Source organism: Tursiops truncatus, chromosome 9, assembly GCF_011762595.2.
Source record: "Tursiops truncatus isolate mTurTru1 chromosome 9, mTurTru1.mat.Y, whole genome shotgun sequence".
In the NCBI taxonomy this organism is placed as follows: Eukaryota; Metazoa; Chordata; class Mammalia; order Artiodactyla; family Delphinidae; genus Tursiops; species Tursiops truncatus.
This window is the reverse complement of record NC_047042.1, coordinates 2,150,843-2,174,314: the sequence shown is the minus strand read 5'-3', so window position 1 is coordinate 2,174,314 and position 23,472 is coordinate 2,150,843. Positions and strand designations below refer to the sequence as shown.

The 23,472-nt window shown below is 37.5% G+C and overlaps 2 protein-coding genes, 1 long non-coding RNA gene and 1 pseudogene across 3 annotated transcripts in view; 2 read left to right on the top strand and 2 right to left on the bottom strand.

Moving 5' to 3' along the window:
* SPMIP7 (sperm microtubule inner protein 7) overlaps positions 1–17,111 on the bottom strand; it is a 57,243-nt gene extending 40,132 nt beyond the window's left edge. Inside the window, exons 1-2 of the mRNA XM_019939909.2 lie at positions 16,559–17,111; positions 8,268–8,365 (exon numbers count right to left, since the gene is read on the bottom strand). Of these exons, the coding sequence (XP_019795468.2) occupies positions 8,268–8,365; positions 16,559–17,111 (651 nt within the window). The remainder of the gene's footprint in view (positions 1–8,267; positions 8,366–16,558) is intronic.
* LOC141279603 (aspartyl/asparaginyl beta-hydroxylase-like) lies at positions 4,662–5,161 on the bottom strand (annotated as a pseudogene).
* LOC141279451 (uncharacterized) lies at positions 9,210–12,693 on the top strand. Its single transcript, XR_012333703.1, has 3 exons — positions 9,210–9,250; positions 9,858–9,927; positions 12,634–12,693. It is a non-coding gene; the product is annotated as an uncharacterized lncRNA (long non-coding RNA).
* Positions 17,112–19,860: 2,749 nt separating the features above from the next.
* Positions 19,861–23,472, top strand: part of ZPBP (zona pellucida binding protein) — a 101,472-nt gene continuing 97,860 nt past the window's right edge. Inside the window, exon 1 of the mRNA XM_019939917.3 lies at positions 19,861–20,013. Within this exon, the coding sequence (XP_019795476.1) occupies positions 19,887–20,013 (127 nt within the window). The 5' untranslated portion in view covers positions 19,861–19,886. The remainder of the gene's footprint in view (positions 20,014–23,472) is intronic.

Below are 23,472 nucleotides of genomic sequence, written 5' to 3'. Positions count from 1 at the left end.
TCAAAATTTGTTCAGTTTTCTACATTATTAAGGCAGGATAGTTGAGTGCATGTTACTCCATCTCCTGTACTTCTTTAATTTCTTCTGTTATCTTTTTTCTCGCTTTGTACTATTGTTGTTTTCCTTTGCTGTCCATTTTCTAGCATTTTGAGAACGGATTTTCATTCATCAAGAAAGGTGCTACTGGTGTTTAGTGGGGAGAAGCCAGGAATGCTGCTAATCATCCTACACTGCACAAAATCTCTCCCACAACAAAGAATTATCCAGCCCAAAATGTCATTGCGCCAAAGTTGAGAAACCCTGGTTTAACATATTATTTCCATTCTATCATTTAGTTTTTCTTCAGGTACTCCAATTATACATATATTCTTTCTTCTTTGCTTATCTTTGCTTATCTTCCTTTTCAACCATTTTCACTCAGATATTTTTAACTAATTCTTCATTCTTCTTCTCTTGGATGTCTTCCTGCCTTTCTTCAAAGTCCTCCATTAAATTTTTATTTTAATTAAATCTTATTTTATTTTAGTTTCCTTGGGCATCATGAAATTAGGTCTTAATTTTGAAATGAATTTTCTTTCACTTGTTTCACCTAAAATTTTATTTGTAAATCTTTGAATTTCTTTAGGCAGGCAATTTTCATATTCTCAAATGCTTGCCTGAAAATATATAACAAACTTCAGAGTGTTATATTACAATATTTTTTAAAGTTGATTTGGGGAGGAATTTTCTTCACTAAGGTATTTTGATTCTTGTTTTCTGTTTTATTACAGTTTTCTTTAATTAATTCTGTGAATTTTGTGTGGTTTAATATTTGTAGTTCAGTGGTACCCTCTTCTGTCAGTGTAGCAAAGTACAGTTTCTTTAATAAAGTTTTTTCCTTATCTTAGTTGACTGTTACCAGAGGGGTTGTAAAATCTCCAATTAAATAATTCTTTTTGCCTTTCAGGATCTTAAATTTTCCTCTTTTCCTTCTTTTTTTTTCTTTTAAACTTCTTCTCCTACACAATCAATTCCTTTCAGAAACTGCCATCTCAGATCACATGTTCTTTTAACTCCTTCTCTGTAGACTTAGACTTTGACATTATCTATATTTTTAGTCCTAGACTTTGTCTATTTATCCACAGTTTTGACCAATTTTAAGCTGGCTTCTGTCTACCATGTAATTTTTCCAAAGCTGTCCTTATTTACCAAAAAAAGGGTTTCTGTTGAGATGTTGAGACATGACTTGTTAGGATTTTCTGTTTTCTTTTCTTTTGAACTTGCAGTAATTTGAAATTTAGAATTTCTCTGCCTTCTAGTTATGGTGATGGTAAGGCTTTTATATACTGTCATTTGTCTTGTTCTGCACTGTTTTTGAGGCTATGTGGGGATTCACAGTTTTATGAGGTCAGCATTATATTTGGCTTCCCCAAAGTTATATATTTTTGTTCTTCTTGATTGACAGTGGCAGATATTTATCAATTGTTTATCAATGAACCAACTTGTGGCCTTGGTGTTCTTTTAAAATATATGTTTGTTTTCTCTTTTCTTATTTCTCATTTTATCTTTATTATATCCTCCATTCAACTTAAAAAACTATTATTTTTTCTCATTTTGAGATGGATGCTTGCTTAGTTCTTAAATTTTCAGGTTTTCTTCTGTTATAACATATTCATTTAAGATTATTTAAAAAAAGATTATATATTTTCCTCCAGGCACTGTTATAGTTGCATTCCCACACGTTGCTACAATAATTCTATTTTATTTTTTTATTTTATTATTTTTAGTGATAATTTTTGTTTTTATCCCTTAGAAGTGTGTATACAAGGAGACTAAAAGTAAATGAGCACCAACAGTTACAATTCCAGATCCCTTCCTTTTTTAGAATTAGCAGTAGTCAAATTAATATGAAGAAACTGGAGGAGGCCAGGTAGCAGAAAAATATATAAATTATTGGCCTAAATATCTTGACAAGCTATGTAAGTATTAGAAAATCACTTATTTCTCTCTGGGTTTGTTTCTTCATCTGTTAAATGAAACTTCAGAATTGTATGATTCTTACTGAAATAGTTATAGATGAAATTATATGATGCCTGGTATTTTCTTTAAAATAACTGAGTGAGTTTAGGATTGGAGTATAGATTATATAAAACTGGCCAAATAATAACTGCTGAAACTGTATGATGGGTACATAGGAGCTCTTTACATTATGGCCTCTACCTTTGTATATGTTTGAAATTTCCCATAAATTTTAAAATTAATAATATTTTAAGAAGAAACAGATGATTCTTTGCCTCTCATTTTCACAAATTTTACTGCAAGAGGCAAGTACTATCTGGGATCGACACACAAAACCAAGATCACAGGCAACATCTTCAAAATGTTAAAAAGAATAAACTATGTTTAATCTGAACAGAGTCAATAATCTTCATATTGGATGTGTACTATTTTTAAAAACTGATGGTCTTGATTTCTTTTTCACAGATCATGAGAACCAGTCCATCCTGACCGCATAAGTGATTTTTTTCTTCTTCTCTGGTTTGTGGTGTACTGACAATGTAAGCTGTAGTTCTGATCTATTATTTGGTTTCTGTTTGACAGTGGAGAATCTGGAGCAGGAAAGACTGTGAACACAGAGGAGCGTGTCATCTAGTACTTTGCAACAATTGCAGTTACTGGAGAGAAGAAGGATGAAAGTGGCAAAGTGCATGTGGGTCTGATTGGTGTGTCCAAATCAAGACTGTCAGAGTGCTCAGGAAGCCCAGATGTGAGGACTGCTCTTGCCCTTGCAGGGAACTCTGGAAGATCAAATCATCAATGCCAATCCCCTGCTGGAGGCCTTTGGCAATGCCAAGACAGTGAAGAATGACAACTCCTCTCGCTTTGTGAGTCTCTGGATCACAGAGGGTTTTCTCAGGGCTTAAATGCCCCAAAAGGCATGTATGAGTTATTATTCAATCTCTTCTTACTCGTGCACTTCCAGTTTTGTATGTAATGTCATCTTTTTCACTTGCAAGGGTAAATTCATCAGGTTCCACTTAGGTACCACAGGGAAATTGGCTTCTGACCTGATCCAAGTCCCTTCTGCCATGTCTGTATCTCCTGTAGTCTGGGGATGATTTGTAACTTGCCCTCTCTCTAGGTTTTCTTCGAAGCTGGCCTGCTGGGTCTTCAGTCAGGGACCCTCACTGGCTCCAGGCTGGTGCCAACCATGGCGGAATCACTTCTGGCCTTTCCTTTCCTGGAGGTGCACTCCTCCCATGATCGATTTTATTTTTTAAATTGAAGTACAGTTGATGTACAACATTATGTAATCTACGGCTGTACAATACAGTGACTCACAAGTTTTAAAGGTTATACTCCATTTATAGTTATTGTAAGATATTGGCTATATTCCTTGTGTTGTACAACATTTTATTATTCAGTTCAAGATATTTTCTAGTTTCCTTTATGATTTCTTCTTTGGCCCATCACTCATTCATAAATACATTTTTATATTTCCAAATGCATGATTTTCTAAGGTGTTTTGACCTGTCATAATAGTCTTGTGGGCAAAGAATATACTTTGTATGACTTAAAACATTTGAAATATTTTTAGACTTGTTTTATGGCATAGTATTTGGTAATTTTTGTAAATGGTCCTTGCAAAAAGATTTATTTTTGTATGTCTATTAGGTTGAGTTGTTAATTGTGCTGTTTTATTCTACTATATCTAGTTCCAGTATATCTATATGTACTATATTCCCCAGTATCCCGTTGCCCTGTTGATTGGCACACAGTTTATGATGATTCCTATCAGCCTGAGTCATTAGCAAATATTTCAGTGCCTTTGCAGATAAAAATCCATGTTTAGCATAGAGGTCACCCAAATAAACCTAACATTGTTAGTGTTATGCACTACGAACAAATATGAAATCTTTGACAAAACAATTTCTGCTACATCAATATAATTTCTACATCTTTTCTGAAGATTACACATAAACATGGGTAAGAATAAGAGCTGTGTGAGAGATGGAGCAAACAAGCAAATAAAACCAATGGATCTACTGTCAAAAATGAGGCATGTAGAAATGTAAAATCACATCAATTTTTTATTTCTAAAAAGTATTCTAAATTACAATTGACTACAATTCATTTAAAATGTTTTAGATTATGAGCTTTTCAGCAATTTACAAGATTTGTCACAATTACCTGTTTCCTGTGGGCAATGTATTGATAAAGTTGGTGAGTGATGTGTGGATAAGATTGGTCCTCCTCTAGTTTTACGGGCAAAGATTCTGAAATCTGTCATTTCCTATTGTTCTTCTTCAAGAAGGTAACTAAATATTTCCTAGCAGGGTCTGAATTTATGTCTCCCATTTTCTGGTGGTTCATATTATTGTTCATCATCATCTTGGTTTATCATGTCATTGGTATCATGGCACAGTCTTTCATTGGAATCTGGATTTTTCTCAAATTTTTCTCATTTTCTGGTTGTTCATGTTATTGTTCATCATCATCTTGGTTTATCATGTCATTGGTATCATGGCACAGTCTTTCATTGGAATCTGGATTTTTCTCTTCCACTTCCTGATTAGTCTTGTAAGCTGCCACTTCTATGTTATGTAGCTTCAATTTATTTATGAAATGTTGTAGTTTCCAGGTCCTCAAATTTATCATCTACATAATTTCCTAATAAATATTCATTTTCTAGTAGCTATTCTTCTGCTGGTGCGTCTTCTATCTCTGTTCTCTGAATGTTTTGTGTGTACTATTTCATAAAGAAGTGATTAAATTTGATCTTTGACTTCATCTCTAGTGCTCTTGGAATCTGATTCAATGGGAACCTCTACTAATAAATCTAGATATTTCCTAGTTTCTTCTGACAAGACTAATAACATTGAAGGAGATCTCTCTTTATGTCCTGATACTTTAGCATCATTCACATTAAGATCCTCCATCACCAACAATATCATGTTTCAATTTCCTAGAATTTCATGTTCAACAAGACCTAACAAAAGATAACAACTGATGCCCAGATTCTAAACAATGCAATTACCATAAACAATGTGAAGAAATAACTTTCAAAAATCTCCTTCTTTCCATTTTTGTGTCTTCTGTGCTTTGTCTGTTTTTTGAGACTCTTGCTGCCATTTTTGTTGGTGCTGGGGCTGACACCAGCAGCTGCTGCTGCTGCTGTCATGATTGGCTTACTAATAATTAATCCTTAATGTACAGCAGAATATGTGAGGGGATGCCGCAGGGAACTCCATAAATAAACAGCAGTGGATATGATAATTGTGTCTTCACATGTTGCTTCTCTCCTATTCTCTTACACATCTAGAATTCCAAATAAACATATGTTTTTCTTTTTCACTGTATCCTCTATGATTTTTACTCTCCCTTTGGTATTTTCCATCTTTTTGTAAATTTGTGCATCATCAAGAGTATTTTCCTCTCTTTTATCTACAGTTCTCCAATTCTCTCTTTAACTGTGTCTAATCTGCTACAGCTCCCATCTACCTTATTCTTTGCTTACTGTATTTTTCAGTTCTGGTACTACATTTTTCTCATTTTTCTAATTTTGCATTTTCTAATTTCTAACTTATTTACAAAAATTTCGAGCTTAATCTTTTTTTTCTTTTTGAACATTTTATGCATATTTCCAATGTCTAGAATCAATTTTTGTCTCTTTGTTTTCTCTCATTTCTGCTGATTCTCATTCACAGTGTCCTTTCTCTTTATGCGTTTGGTTACTGTTGATTATGTGTTAAACATTATATTTTAAAAGTTATTGACAGAAATAATTTGAGGCTTAGTAATTAATATACTATCATCCTCCAAAGAAGTTTTATTTGTATGTCTGGATTCTGGGAATGATAGCAATCTAGGATCACCTTAATACCAGTCCAAGACTTGGTTTTCTCTTTTATTGTGAAGCAGCTGTAGTCTGTTCAAGGCTTTTTACTATTGATCTACCCTTACTTCTAAGGTGAAAGCCTTCAGGTGTAGTGGGTGGTTTTCAAAGACCAATTCTAATTTTTGGTGTTTTATACCCACGAGGCTAGGAAATGTTCAGTTAAAGTTTAGTTTCCCTTTCCAGAACAGCAAATTGCTGTAAGGCTGAAGTGACCCTAAGTGATAGCTTAAATTTTAGAGTTTCTACCCTCTCATTGGCCCAGTAATTTCTCTCCACCTTATTAGCTTTTTTATATTAAAAAAAGGTTAATCCAGTTGTTTTTCCATTGGAAGTACTGTCCAATGTTACTTAGCTCCCACTACTGGTAGTAAAATATCAAGATTTTGTCATAAAAGTCTAAGCTTATTTTAAATTTAAATAAGTATGCTCTATAAGCTTTTGCAGGACAAGCACAAACTTCAGAATTCTAATTCTACAATATATAGCTAAGTAAAGCATGTAGCCTTGCCATAAATTTGTAGCCTTAGATGGAAAAAAAAAGGCATTAATGCCTTCAATTTCTTATAATGTTCCCTTTCATTTGCTTTCACAGGACTTACCAGAAGGAGCAATAGACTCTTTGAAGAGTCTGGAGATGGAATAAGTGAAACTAACAAATTTTCTTTACCCTTGTAAACAAATTCTGCCTTTTATCTGAATTTAGAATAGCTCAAAACAGGTCAAATCTCCCTCATGTCTAATGCTTTAATTTTCTTATAGAGAAAAATGCATAGACAAAGAAAGACATGAAGCCCTGGCATGGGTGGATGGCATCTTGAGTAAAGGAGGCATTGGTGACATTTATTTTGAATGACCTTTTTATTCCATGGCCATATACCCTAGTACATGATTTGTGGGAGGTATGCTCCATTCCTCTTTGTGGTAAAATTAGAAAAGGCAAAGGGAGAGGTGGGGAAAGAGGGAAAAGAAGAAATCAATCTGTATCTCTAAGTACAGATAATTTATCAGGCAGATCAACTTTAGGAAGGAGTACATACAAGAGTAACAAATGGAAATTGACTCCTTGAAAGCATCCATATCTTTACTGCTAATAGGCATGGGTTTATTTTTGGAGTGATGAAAGAGTTCTAAAATTAGATGTGGCAATGGTTGTACAATTCAGTGAATATCCTAAAAAAATGAAGAAAAAAACCCCACTGAATTGAACACTTTAAGTGGGCAAACTTTATGGTGTGTAAAACACACCTCAGTAAAGCTGTTTTTTTTAAATCCCTTGTCATATCTATGTATTCCTTGGGGAGTCTTCAAGTAATTTAAATACCATGGGTTTAGAATCTATTAATCCATATAGGATGATTCAGACATATATCTAGGTTTAAAGTTTGTGGTCAAAAGTCAGTTGCTTAACATCACAGGACTTCAGATTTCTCAAATAATATGGGGATAACAACACTGTCTTGTCCAGAAGCAGGGACTCAAACACAATTTTTGTTCAATTAATACATGGTAGGAGTGCTCTAGGTGAAGTGTAGGATACAACAAGGAAAACACACCAGTGGGAATGTGGTTTCAGCTGAAATCTAGCTTTATTCTGTTTCTTCAAGGAAGTCAGTCATTGGCCAAAGCCTGAGTGGTCAATGTGGGAGGGTGCAGTGTCCAGCTGGCAGCTGGCAGACATTTAGTGGCTATTGCCTACTGCCACTGGGGAGGGTGCACTTGCCAGTAGAGGGGCCTGTGTTGGGCACTACCATCATCTACTACTCATTCTTCTTCCATAGTACTGTTCTGTTGTAGGGATGCACAGACATGCATAATATACAATAACTGTGAACTTCTACATAGTGCCTGGCCCATAAGGAGTACTTTATAAATGGTAGCTATTTTTTTTAAACTTTTTATTTTATATTTGGAGTATAGTTGATTGGCAATGTTGTGTTAGCTTCAGATGTACAGCAAAGTGATTCAGTTATACATATACATGTACCTATTCTTTATCAAATTCTTTTCCCATTTAGGTTGTAACATAATACTGAGCAGAGTTCCCTGTGCTATACAGTAGGTCCTTATTGGTTATCTATTTTAAATATAGCAGTGTGTACATGTCAATCCCAAACTTCCTAACTATTCTTCCCACCCCCCACCCTTCCCCTCTGGTAACCATAAGTTTGTTCTCTAAGTCTGTTTCTGTTTTGTAAATAAGTTCATTTGTATCATTTTTTTTTTTAGATTCTGCATATAAGCAATATCATATGATATTTCTCTTTCTCTATCTGACTTACTTCACTCAGTATGCGTAGCTATTTTTTACAGGGCATAAAATATCAAATACAGACAAGGAAATAAATTGATTACAAATACTACATAATGCTATGCAGTAAGAAAACCTTACGGTACATGTTGCTTTCTCATCAAATGTATATAGGTGATTTACTGAGTATTCTTCATGATGAGGTTGTAAGGCAGTAACTCTCAGTGGGCTTGTCCAACCTGAAAACAAAAATGTATGTTGAAAACAAAAATGTATGTGCTTTGGGTACATACGTAAGAAATACAAATGTACACAATGCAATAGGAATTTCTTCTTCCACCAGAAATACTTCCTACTAGAAAGCTAAACTGTGTGGTATTGATTTTTCCATGGATTATCTAACAACTTTTCTCAGCAGTGAGAACAGAAGTACTCTGGAATTTAAGTGTTAGATTAATTAAATAGTGTACAATTATTTGTTATTTATTATTGGAAGAGATCTCTTGGGCACTATTAATCTGTGCATGTGCACACAGACAGGTTGGGGATGGTGGTGACACAAAGGAGTTTACTACAAAGGTGGTGACACAAAGGAGATAATTCAACCTAATGATAAGAGATGGGCAAATATAAAAGCTGCCTTCAACAAATATTTACCTCACCACAAATGAAAGCAGATGAATGTATAAAGATGGAAAACAGATTTCCTGGTTTTGAAGTGCTCATGAACAAATGGAAAAGACAGACATGTAAGTAGATAATTTCAGTACAATGTGGTGACTGTGATCATTGTTGAGCTCTGAGTGCTGTGGGAGTGCAGAGGAGGAACATCTAATCCAGCCAGATTGTAGGGAGTTAGGAACATCTTCCTGAAGATAAGACCGGACCTCATCTTGACAATTGAGTATGACTTGGATAACAAAGGGGAAGTGGAGGAAGAAGAGTCATTCCAGATGCGGGAACAGTATGTACAATGGTAGGCTTGCCCTGTGAGAGCAGCATCACAACTCTTACTGAAGGTTGGGTATAGCTACATCTTGAAATGGCAGCCAGGGAATGGTGGAAGATGAACAAAAGAGGTAGGCCAATGTCAGGACATGAAAGCCTTGGACCTATCCTCCTTGGTAAGTCTTAATAAGAGAGACTGATAACTTTGGCAAATTACTCTGGTTTGGACAGGGGACTAGTGTAGGTGAAGATAACGGTTGTACCACAGAGATCCTTTTCCTACTGCATGGGGTCTTCTAACTTGGTCCTCCACTTTTTAGTTTTGCCCCATGAATTAATCTAACTCAGCAAAAGATGAACTAAAATGCTAAAACTGGGAGCTAGCTGGACAGTACAGAGATATCTAAGCATAGGTGAGATGAATTGTGAGAGGGATTTGGGATAACACAGGAGCACCCTGGTCACCATGGATAGCAATCTGGTGAAGCTCCATAAGAGACTACAGCAATACTTGGGGCTTAATAATGTATATACTTCCTGGCTAAGGTGCCACTGTGACCTCGTGAATTATTTGACCCCGTTGAGTCTTATTTTTCTTACCTTTAATGATTGCTGTCAGAGTTGTAAAAACTACCATTAATGTATTTAAAGGAATTGGCAAATTTCTGGCATGCAGTTTATAACATTATCAGTTAGTAGTTGTAACATTATTAGTACCTACAGTAGTAAGTAATATCATCTTCAGAATGATGATGTTGATTCAGTCAATATTTGACCAAGCAGGACAGAACCTGCAAACTCAGAAGTGGCAATGAAGGGCTGGAGAACGGGGGCCCCTCTGTGGATTCTGAAGGTAAGTGACAGAAAGTAGCAAGTGAGAAGGCCTTGACACAGCACTGCTGACTGTGAAGATGGAGCAGGCCATGTGAGAAGACTCCAGGAGCAGAGTGCATCCCCTGCTGCCAGAGAGCAAGGAAACGGGCGCCTCAGATATGAGGGACTGTATTCTGCACAGTTAGAATGAGTCCCAAAGTAGATTTCTCCCCAGACCCTCCAGATATGAACAAAGAGCACACCTTGACTTTGGCAGTTGGATCTCAAATAGAGAACAGAGTTAAGCCTGCTCAGGTTTTTGACCCACAAACTTGTCAGTAATAAATGGCCTTTGTTTAAAGGTGCTAAGTTTGTGGCAGTTTGTTATAGCAGCAAGAGAAAACTAATACAGAAGCAGAGGCAAGAGGCCAAGGCAGAGTGAGAGAGGCCGTGCTGAATTCCACGATCTTTTCAGTTTTGAGAAGAAGGATAATTCTGTCTGTGACTCAGCTGGCCAAAGAAAACCCTCCAGTAGATTCTCATGCCATCAGCAGCAATACGGTGCTTTTTGGTATCCTCCGATTTGAAGCCATTCTAGCAGCTACTTAGAAAAAAAAAAAAAAAGGAAAGTAGAAAAACAAGAAAACTAAAATTTTGACTTTAAGCCAGAGTAGAAGTAAACAGGGCAATGAATTACAACTATATACCTCAGGGGCACTACGCTTACATCTAAGTATGATGACATCCTTTCTTCTACCTTGTTTCAGTAACTAGTGCTGCAAAATAACCTCAAACCTAGTAGCTTAAAACAACCATTCATCATCTACTGGGACTCTGAATTGTTCTGTCATAAGGCATAGCTCCGATAGCTGAAAATGTTCAAAATGACCTCACTCACATGGCTGGCAAGTTGGTATTGACTGTTAGCTGGGAGCTCAGCTGGGCCTGATGACCAATGCCTTATTTTTCTTCCCCTCTGGATCTAGGTTGGGTCTCTCACAAAATAGTGACTGAAACTCCAGGGGAACAATCCCTAAATGACCAATCTCAATGTGCAAGTACTTACCAGGCCTCCACTTGCATCATGCTTGCTAATATCTTATTGGCTAAAGCCACTCATATGTCCAAGCCCAGAGTCAACGTGAGAAGGAAACAGACCTCATTTTATGGTTGGAAAAGTGGCAGGCACACACAGGAAGGGGTGAGCTGCCAAAAGCCACTTTTGGGAACAGCTATTACACACCTCTCCTTCATAACCCACAGTCTAACTTCATTGCTTTCATGCCACCAAACAAATATCAAGTCTTTTGTCAAGGAAAGCACTGTATTATTTCCTTGACAAAAGTATTTCCTCATTTATTAGAGATTTAACATGTTTAAAACTGTGATCGTATTTTTACAGTGAATGGGTTTTGTGTGTAACCCATGAAACTGTATGAGTTTGGAGGAGTCTACTATGAACACTATTTTCCTATAGGCCTTATTATTTTTATTATAAAACATTTCCATAACAAGGTGTTTTTAAGGAAGCCAAAACCTTAGAAGAAAGATTCAAGGACTATTCTATGTATTTTTTCTTTTATTCATGTGTTATCTCTCCTCTAATGGTTACAGACAGGTTTTTTTTTTTAAACATCTAAAATACCCTTTGTGAGTGGTCTTCCCTGAGTTTTCTTTCTCAATATAGCAAAAGGTAGGTTAATTATGTTGATATTTTCAAAGAACCAACTTTAGGTTTAGGTTATTTTTTCTGCTGTTTTTCTATTCTCTATTTTATTTATACGAACCAAACATCCAACCTTCAAAATACGTGATACAAATATTGACAGAATTGAAGAGAGAAATGGCCCTACAATAACAGTTGAAGACTTTAGTACCCTACTTTCAATAATGAATAGAACAACCAGACAAAGATCAGCAAGGAAGTAGAGAACTTAAACAACAATTTGACCTAACAGACATTTACAGAACACTCAAACCAACAGAATACCCAAGCGGAATATACATTTTTCTCAGGTGCACTTAGAACATTCTCTAGGCTATATTGTAGGTGACAAAGCAAGTTTTAGTAAACTTAAAAGGACTGAAAGCATGTAAAATATATTAATACTTTCTGAACACAATGGAATGAAACTAGAAATCAATAGACTGGAATAAAATTAAAAACTGATATATGAAAATTAAACACCACACCCCTAAATAACCATTGGGTTAAAGAAGAAATAACATGGGAAATTAGAAATTATCTTGAGATAAATGAAAACAAAAACATAAGTAATGGGGTTCAGCAAAAGTAGTGCTAAGAGGAAAACTCATAGGTATAAATGCTTGTATTAAAGAAGAAATATCTCAAATCAACCACCTAAATTTACACCTTAAAAAACTAGAAAAAGAACAAACTAAACCCAAAGCTAGCAGAAAAAAGAAAATAATAAAGATTAGGTCAGAAATACACAAAATAGAGAATAGAAAAACAATAGGGAAAATCAATGAAAGCAAGAGTTGGTTCTTGAAAAGATCAACAAAATTGACAAACATTTAGCTAGACTGACTCAGAGAAAAAGAAAGAAGGCTCAAGTAACTAAAATCACAAACAAAAGAAGGGACATTACAACTGATTTTTGCTGGAGGTCATTGAGAGGATGTGACCACCCACTGACCCATGAGCTGAACTCAGGCAGTCAGAGGCTCCTACCCCCTCCTCTGTCCTTGAAATGAATGTATGTTCTGCCCACTGTTCCCACAGGAGGAGCTGTTTCAGGAACACAGCCTTGAGAGAGTAACGCTTCGTTGAGACCATCTGGACAGTATACGTGACTGAACCCTGTTAAGTCCTCTACATAAACTTGAAGATTCTGGAGGGTGGGTGCAGAGATCTACTCATCTTAAGGCACCTAAGACAAGCATAAGTAAGTTTCCTTGGTAATTAAACCTGCCACCTACCCGTCTGGAGAGTCTGCCTCTTTCTCCTTGCCCTGTGAGTACAGGGGCCAGTTTTGGATTTCATCTGGGGAACTCCTGAGGTTTAGAACCAACAATTTTACAGAAATAAAAAAGGATTATAAGAAAGTACTATGAACAGTTGTACACCAAATGATTATATAACCTACATGAAATGGACAAATTCCTAAAAACACATAGCCTACCAAGACTGAATCATGAAGAAACAGAAAATATGAACAGACCTATAACTAATAAGGAGATTGAATCAGTAATCAAAACTCCCAATGAAGAAAAGCTCCAGATCAGGTGGCTTCACTGGTAAATTCTACAAAATATTTAAAAAAGAATTAACACTAATCCACTTCAAGCTCTTCCAAAAAAATTGAAGAGAACACTTCCAAATTCATTCCATAAGGCCAACTGATACCAAAGCCAGACAAAGACACTACAAGAAGAAATGGACCAATATCCTGATGAATACTGATGTGAAAATCCTCAAATACTAGAAAACGGAATTTAACACACATTTGAAAGGATTATACACCATGACCAAGTGGGGTTTATTCCTTGAATGTAAGGAATTGTAACTGTGCATTAATACATTGTGTGGCAATGTAAAATGGATTAGCCACTATGGAAAACAATAGCTGGTTCCTCAAAACGTTAAACACAGAATTACCATTGAGCAATTCCACCTTTCGGTATATACCCCAAAGAACAGAAAGTGGGATCTTGAAGAGATATCTGTACACCCACATTCATAGCAGCATTATTCACAATAGCCAAAAGGCGAAGCAACCGAAGTGTCCATTAATGGATGAAAGGATAAACAAAACGTGGTATGTACATAAAATGGAAAATTATTCAGCCTTAAAAAGGAAGGAATTCTGACATATGCTACAGCAAGAATACTGCTGTCCATGAGGACACTATGCTAAGTGAAACAAGCCAGTCACAAAAAGACAAATACTGTATGATTTTGCTCATATGAGGTAGCTAAGGTGGTCAAATTCATAGAGAAAGAAAGTAAAATGATTGCTAGGGGTTGAGAGGAGGGAGGGAAATGTAGTTAGTATTTGATGGATATAGAATTTCAGTTTGGTAAGATGGAAGGAGTTATGGAGGTGGACAGTGGTGATGGCTGCACAATAATGTGCTTAACACCAATGAACTACACACTTAAAAATGGTTAAGATGGTTGTTACTGAGGGTGTGTACCCCAAAATTCATATGTTGTTGTCCCTACCCCAATATGATGGTATTTGGAGGTGGGGCCTTTGGGTAGTTAGGTTCAGATGAGGCCATGAGGGTGTGGCTCCCATGACAGGATGGAACTAGGAACAAAAAACAACTGACCACGGTTAAATGTCTAGATAAGGTTGAAATAGGACAAAAAATCAGTGATATAATCTTTCAGGATCTTGTTTTGATATTTATGAAAGTCCACTGAAAAGCATAATGGTGTGTGATATAATTAATTCTGAGAAGATATCCTTCTTTATCAGAATGTATGAGAAATTATGTGTATTTAGGTTTGCTAAAAACTTAAAGTATTTATTATTTATAATTAATGATTATTTCCAGAATCACTGAAAGCATAGGCCAAATTATATTGAAATCAATCCCTGAACTTCAAGTATTGTTCTTTGAAACTGTTAATAGCTCATAACAGCTACTACTAATTAAATGCTTTACCAGGTTCCACGAATTTTGCTAAGTATTTTACCCATCTTAATTCATTCAATTCCTACAATTTTATAAGATAATTTATGTATGAAGGAACTGAAAATTCTGGACTTTAACTTAACATGACTTTGTTTAACTTTACAACATCTAACAAACGTTATTGGTTCATTCCTTTGTCAGATATTTTTACATGAAAAATGGTAAATAGCCCTCGCTATTATAAATTATAACTAGTATCTGAATTTTATAAATAAGGATACACAGGCATAGAGATTAGCAACGAGTCCTGGGTCATGGTGCAAGTAAATTTCCTGCCAGGAATAGAGTACAGACAGTCTCACTCTAGAGCCTATCTTCTGCATTCTGCTGTACTGATCTAGGCAGTGAAATAGAGGCTAGATGAGCTCTATATTTGGTTCTGAACTGTTGGTGCAATGTCTGTTATCCCTATTTCAGTCATAAGTTAGCTTCTTCACCTCTAATTTGTTGGAATGCTTTGACAGTTCACTCTTAGGAAAACTTAAGAAAACAAATCAATATTGTTCTTAAAAATTACACTAGGTTGGGATTTTCTGCTTACAAACTAAGTGTTATACTTGTCTAAAATAGGACTACAATGAAAAATGACCTCAATTCCTTTAAAGAAGAGTTCTTGATAATGACTATTAGTGTACATTGAAACATTAACAAAAGATTGAGCTCAAGCTCCTTTCTGGACAGATCAGAAAATTGGTCACTAGTTCAGAATCAGTGAAAACTGTACTATGGCTGTAAGACTGGCCTGAACTCATCAATGGTTCCTTCAATGTGAATTGCATTTGATTCTCAGTAATACCTTATTTCCCTAGATGGTATTTCAAACGGATTATAAAATAATTATTTCTTAAAATGTTATTGGACCTCATTTATGTATTTACGTGAAAATTCCAAGCTAAGGAATTTCCCTAAGCCTACCCGCTGAGGCCACAACTGGAGTGCACATTAAAAGCATAGTTCTTATCCCTTGCTTATCTCTCATCAAATTGGTCTTTTCTTGTTCAAGAGTGGGTATCTGGAGAGTGTGGCTTGGGACCATTACGTTGTGGGGCTTTGCATTTCTACTACCTTTGCCCTGATTCGTACTCCCTTCCTAGTCCCAAGTGCCTATGGCCTCTCTTCATGGAGGAGTAGCAGGAACCATGAGCTTCCACTGCTCCAAAAAACAATGATGTCACTGTTCCTCCACACAGCCTCCCTAGGCTTCTGGTCTGTGGCTGGGCACTGCAGAAGAGTGGTGAAGAGGGCACAGCCTCTTAAGGCTAGAGCAAGCTCAGCATCTCTTGCTATAGCACTTGGTCTTTGCCTTTCCCACATGCTCAAACATGTTAATCTCTTTTCACTCCCTGCCTACCAGGCACATTCCATACAGGAACACTGCCCGTGGATTTCTTCTGGAAGTTTCTCACCACTTCTGGGCCAGGCTTGTGACACCCTCTGGGAGTTCTTACAGAGAAACCAAAAGGTGCAGCAGTCAGTGAGTGTTCATCAAATTCTGCCTCCAGGAATGTGGTGGAGTTATTTATGCAGGGGTTGCCTCTCTTCAGCTCCTGTTCTTACAAGACCTCAAAATTTACTTTCAACTACTTTCGCATTGCATTTCAGCTCCTGTAACCTAACTCTTTGATAATCATCAGCAAATTAATTATTTCAAAGGACAGAGACAGACAAGGAGGCATGATACACAATTATCAAAGTTAAATATAAATTCCTTTGTGGCAAAATTAGGTTATCTGTGTGTTTAGAATAAATTATCTGATATATACTTTGAGTTGGCCACATACTGATGAATGTATTTTTTGACAACCAACTATTTTTTTACAAACAGGTTTAAAAAAGGCTTATCATTCTTATTACTTTTTCCTTACAATCCATAATTTAAAAATAAGAATTCCTTATTTGGTCTTTTACAATTTTATGTCAAATGAACTGCTAAATCTTAGATCCATGCTCTTCTCTCTCATTTGAGTGTTTAAAAATTACAAAGCCCATGTCACTTCATTTACCTCCAAGTCTTGCTCTGATGGAAATGTCTGGTACTGCCCTGGAATTCCATCTCCTGTCTTGTTTTAGTTCTTCTAGTAATATTTTTTTCCTTTTTAGTGTCGTCTGAAATCCTGTGTCTGGCCTGGGAACTCGATGTTGAGGTTTCACATCACTGAAATCTACCAAGCTTGGTATGGTTCTGCCAACGCCAGGCTTTAAGTCAGCATCACCACCAGGACTCACAAACCCTGAACAGGTGTCACCTAAGGGTACATCATCCCGAAGTGGAAATAATGGATAATCTGGCCCATATGGTGTGGGATAAGGATAGTGTAAATGATAGTCTGGCAGGACTGAAGGGGGATAAGGGTGAAATTTAAGAAAAGTAGGGTTGCCTTTCTTTTCAATTCTGCCACAGTCATGTCTGTCCTCAACTCCTTTCACAAAAGGCATGTTCAGTTTTCGTAAGAGAGCATGATACTGTGGGTAATCTATATTCTCAACAGCCTTTGTTCTTGAAAGGAAAGATCCTTCAGAGATACTTATCTTTCCAGGTGTGTGCTGTGAATCCATATATGCGGCCTTTCTCTTTAAAATTGTGGGTGACTGTATATTAATTGCTTCTGAAGTCTCCTTTCTCTTTAACTATAAAACTCTTATATTTCTAACCACTGACGACTGGTTAACCTAACATAGTTATTGATTTGGCTTTCTCAATGTCAATAGAGTTTTTTCTTTTAAAAAGTTTTTAAGGTAAATATTTTTTCTTCATCAAAGGAAGTAAGGGATCAGAACAGAAAAAACTAAACGAAACAGAGCCCATGTTGCTTGGCAACAGCTAGAACTCTAACGCATTGGACCATTTATTATATACATCATAATTTAATTCTTAGGAAAAACAAAAACAGACTTGTCAGTAAAATCTCCATGACAGTTTCCTCAGCAATGCTCAGGAAAACTGTGCTCATTTTTTAATTTTTCCATAAGTTGATACTTTCTGGGTAAATGAGATTCAGTAAAGGGTATAAATAAAGCAGTTAATGAAGAGGCAATATATTTTTTAAAACATATCTCTGAGATACTTTAAGTATTTACCTGATAGATATAAAAAAGTACAAAACACACTGCCTATATAAATTGTAAATTTAAATGCAGTGCAAAAAATGAACATGTATTACATTACAGTTAAATCAATGTATCTAATTTTTAAGGAAAGTAACTTGCAATTTATAGTCAAAGTACAGGTTCATCTTTTACGTGCCCTACATTATCCTTACTTACCTTTTTGCTACCATGATGGCAGAGTAAGAGCAATGAAGTTCTTAATCTCATTTCAGGAAACTACAGTAAGTAGCAGCTATTATCCCAATGCAAAAAAAGACATCATCAATATACTGTTCATTTAAAAGCTCATTTCAACTAGGTAACTTGGTCTTGCACGAAAACTGCTATCAAAGGAATTCCAGACAGTAGAATTTGGGCACAAAAGCTAACACCATCCCTACTGGAGTAAAAAGTGCAAATATGAATAACAGACCCACTTTCTGATTTTCAGCAATCAGCTTTCCATCTTTAGAATCACACCATACATTAACTAAGATCTCCAATATTACTTCTTATTCTCAGGTTAAATATTAGGAATTTACACAGCAGACCAAGGCAGGAGGGACTGAATTACAGAAAACAGAGATTTCAAGATTTAGCATGGTCTGAACAGTCCTCTCTGCCCTTTATTCTCTATAAGTCCACAGTCCAAAGTTCATTTGGTAAAAATCATGTTGTGCAGGTTGACTTGTTTATAAAAATTAAAAGGAATTTTAGCAGAATATATATCCAGACAAATATAGTGATTTATTGGGCACTATTCAGTAAAATTTGTTTACTAGGTGTGCTCAAAGGAAGTGCAAGACCTTGACCAAAATGCTGGCTGGATCTAAATCATGCAGGTCTCTTTACTAAGACATGCCTGAACAGGCTGTACTCAATTCAAGACTTTATACAGATTAGAAAGGATTCCTAAAGAAGTAAATCTACTCAGTAGAATAAACTGTACTGGATACATTTTACCAATTAGCACATGCATAAAGATAGCCAGAAAACTCAAGAAATAAGCAGAAATTTCAATTTCCTTTGTTAATAATAACCAAGGACTTCTTTGGATATTTACGTAATCCTTAAGAAATGTCTTCATCCTGGTCCTGGTCCAAAATGAACTCTCCTTCCTTTCTGCTAGATGTTTTCTGTTCTTTTCTTTTTAAAAAATAAACTGGTTATTTGAATGCTTACTTTATACCAGGAACTATCCCAGGAATTGAGGTTAACATGGTGGCAAAACAGACACGATTCTAGCTGTGAAGACATAGTTGGTAAAGCAGGCCAGCTGAAAGACAGCAAGGGGTGATGCTCTCTGTGGCACAAACAAGATACATCTGAAGGCACTGATGTTCGAGATACGCCACCGAACAAGTGGGGAGGTGGACTCAGGTGGGTGCTCAGGCTGTCAGTTCGAAAACCCTCATCTGGAGAGAAGGACACCCAGTGATGGCTTTCGGACCACCTGGACCACTCATTTCTTCCGATTACACAGGGTTATTGGGCATTCTGTCTTCTGTTGCTTAAACTTCATTGTCCTATGTACTTGTACCACCTGGGTAAGATTTACTTGTATCGTAGCTCCCTTCACGTGAAGTGAATCCTTCCCACCGCAGAAACGCAGAGTATTCTAACACGTTCTGGCTATAAACACCCACGTAGGCAGACAGGTGGTTTTATGCATCTTTCTGAACTCAGGTATTAAAAGACCATCTTTCGGGCTGAGTGGTCCATTCCATCTAAGGCTGTTGCCTCGTTCTTCCCGCCCAGCCTCTTCCTGGGGCTCAAGGCCCACTTCCATTCCCGGTGGCTGGACCTTGCATCCATCGCCCAGTTGCATCCCATAAATCCGTAGGTAGTCAGCAGCCGACGTCGGGAGAGAGAGGCAGCCCTCTCGGGCTGGACCAGCCCTCACTCCCGTGACCTTCGCCCTGTGGTCCAGAGTCGGCCTCAACACTCAGACTCGGCCAGCCCGTCCCTCTGCCCGCGACTCTTCTGCGGCTCCACAACTTTCCACAGGTCGCCTATGCTTTCCGGGTTGCCTGCGCGACGGCGGGCTCCTGACGGCGGGCGACTTCGCGCCCCCCGGGCCTCCACTACCCGTCCAGCCCCGCCCCCGCCCTGCCGGAAGTGGTGGCCCTTTTCCCGGCCCCCCTTCCGGTCCGCTGGCTGGCGGGTGGGCGCGAGCTGCCTAACGACCTTCCACGCTGAGTGTCGGCCGACGGCGGCAGCGGCGGCGGCGGAGGCGGCGGGTGGATGGAGGCCTCGGCCCCCTGCCGAGCGCGGCGGGGCTGGCGGCGGTCCCGGGCCGCGGGCTTCCCGCTCTCCCGGGCCGCGGTGGTCCTGGTGTTCTCCGCGCTGGTGCTGCGGGCGCCCCCGTCAGGTGAGGCGGCGGAGGGCGGCTCCGCACCGCGGCTCCCGGAGGTTTCTGTGTGTCACGTGCGTCCGCTGATGGGAAAGCCTGTATCACTGGTCCCGCTCTTGAATTTAATAGGAGAACTGGGCACATTGATGTCGTATAGACGGGCGAGGTCATTCAAACACCCACAGCTCAAGGCTTGAGATTAAATTGGCTGTTAACAAACCCCTTATCAGCCCCCGGGTCTTCTGCCAGCTTTCCACGACGTACGGGTCTCAGGATTTCAGTGTATTTTGAAATGAGTAGACATCCCGCCGCTTTCTCATTTCCCGTGGTCCTGGAGCTCCATCTATTGGTTTTAGCTATAAAGTACGGGAAAGACTGGAAACTTAACAGTTTTGATATTCTGCTGCCGCCGTTTTTTTCCTCCTTTTGATTCAGAGATCCGAAATACTTTCTCATGTTTTAAAAATAGAGTTAAGATACCGAAGGGAGTGCTTAATTCAACGGTCATCATTTAACTAGAAAGGTTTTGGCTGCGTTATTTTGCGTTCAAGTTTTAGACTTTTTAGAAACAAAGTTATTTTGCGTTCAAGTTTTAGACTTTTTAGAAATAAAGTATCTCCCAGAATTGAATCATACAAAGCTCAAAAGAGGCTTGTTTAAAATACAATTTGTGCAGAAAAGGGGCAATGAAAAAAGAAGCCCTCCAAGAATATGAATGAGGAAGGGCTGCGGAGGTAGACAGGGGATAGGAGGAGAATGGAAAGAAATGGAGTGAAGAGACATTACAAAATATGCCAAAGTCCAAAGGTCATTCTAGTTTAAGTAGAGACTAGCTGATAGCTGTTAATTACCCTGTAGGAGAAGGATGCTTCTTGACCATGGCCCATGATCTTATGCTAGGTACGACTCTGTGTGTGTGTGTGTGTTGTCTTTTGATCCAAGAACAAGATCAGGCCTGAGGATATAAGAAGTAGACTAAGAACACAGTATCTTAATATGTAAGATATGAATAGTGAAGCAACATTTATGTAGTGTTTTATAGTTTATACGATAGTCCATTCAGTTCCTACAAAAACTCTAAATCTGGAATTTAGTCTCATTTTGCAGATGAGAAAACTGAAGCTCCTGGAGTTTTAATTGACTTTCTTGAGACTCGTTAGTGGAAGTTGGGATTTAAATCCAGGTCATCTGACTTTGAATAGCATACTCTTCTTGGTTCTGTACCTCCTCTCTGTTAACAACAAAGAAGATTTGGGTCTAAGCTTTATTGCATTTTTTGTGCTGCTCCTGCCACTTGTCTGTGCACACTCATGTGTCCATCAACATTCACTTGTTCAACGAGGACTGAACAACATCAGAATATATCATATTTAACAATTATTATTTAATATTTGCTAGGTGCAAGGTATAGTGCTTGACAGATTATTTTTTTCTTGATTAAATCTTTTTTTTGCTTGCTGGTTTTTGCAGAGTCAAAGGATGGCTTACAAAGAGCTCCCCAGTCTGGCCCTAACTTCCTCTTCTGCTTCCCATCCCTGTGTCCTCCAGGTTTAAGGAACATACTTTTTTCTTCCAGTTTTATTGAAGTATAAGTGACATACAGCACTGTATAATTATAAGGTGTACAACATAAGGATTTACATGCATCATGAAGTGATTATCACAATAAGTTGAGGGAATGTCCATCATCTTATATGGGTAGAAAATTAAAGAAATAGAAAAAAATTTTTTTCCTGTGTTGAGAGCTCTTAGGATTAACTCTTAACAATTCATATGTAACATACAGCAGTGTTAATTATATTAATCATATGTTTATCATAATAATTTATATTATCATATAGTTTATTACATGCCAAGTATGTACTTATCTTAATACTAGAAATTTGTACGTTTTGACTGCCACCTACTGAATGGGAGAAGATATTTGCAAAGAATATATCCTATAAGGGTTAATATCCAAAATATACAAACAACTCAACATCAAAAAACAACAGTCTAGTTAAAAAATGGGCAGAGGATCTGAATAGACCTTTTTCCAAGGGAAGACATACAGATGGCCAATAGGCACGTGAAAAAGATGCTCAACATCACTAATCATCAGGGAAATGAAAGTCTGAACCACAATGAGATACCATTCTCACACCTGTTAGAATAGCTATTATCAAAAAGGCAACAAATAACAAGTGCTGCATAGGCTGTGGGGAAAAGGGAAGCCTCCTGCACTGTTGGTGGGAATGTAAATTGATGCAGCCACCATGGAGAACAGTATGGAGGGTCCTCAAAAAATTAAAAATAGAGCTACCATATGATCCAATAATATCACTCCTAGGATTTATCTGAAGAAAACAAAAACACTAATTAGAAAAGATATATGCATCCCTGTGTTCATTGTAGCACTATTTACAGTAGCCAAGATATGGGAGCAACCTAAGTGCCCATCAATAGATGAATGGATAATGAAGATAATAGGTACATACAGTGGACTCCTACTCAGCCATAAAAAAATGATGAAATCTTGTCATTTGTGACAACATGGATGGACCTAGAGGGTACTATGATAAGTGAAATAAGAGAAGGACAAGTGCCGCATGATTTCACTTATATGTAGAATCTAAAAAAACAAATGAACGAACATATCAAAACATAAACAGAGTTATAGATAGAGAACAAGCAGGTGTTTGCCAAAGGGGACAGAAGAAGTAGGTGAGGGAGATTAAGCGGTACCAACTTCCAGGTGCAAAATAAATGAGTCACAAGTTTGAAATATACAGTGTGGGGAATATAGTCAATAGCAATGTAATGTCTTTGTATGATGACTTATCATAACTAGACTAACCGTGGTGATCATTTAAAAATGTATAGAAACATCAAAGCACTATGTTGTATAACAGGAACTAACAAAGTGTTGTGGGACAATTATATTTCAAAAACAAACAAACTCATGGCAAAAGAGATCAGATTTGTGGTTACCAGAGGCGGGATTGAGGGGAATTGGATGAAGGCAGTCAAAAGATATCGATTCTTGATAAGTTGACATAAACACTGATCCTACTATTGAGCGTATAGTCAAATAAGGAAAATTATGTCTGTGCATGAAGAACTGTAATACAATGTAGAGTGAGTGTTGCTGATGATGTACTAAAGAGGTAAGAAATGAGGGCAAACAGAAGGTTTGAGGGAGGAGGGACTTGTGATTTGGGTCTTGAAGGGTGGGGATTTGGACTTATTGAGAGTATTCTAAATGGATGTAGAAAAAGCTGAAGGTGAGACATAATAGGGAAAGCGGTGGGTATGCTAATTTCATTGGAGCATATGAAGGGAATAGAGTTGGAACAGAGATACCAGATATCAGAGGATATTGATTTATGGCTCCCCTTCAACAAACATCAAATATACTGCGGTAGTATCCTATTTGAATGTCTTGAAATTTGTAATGAGCCAGATTGTTGATTAATTCTGTTCTTTTTGTTTTTGATA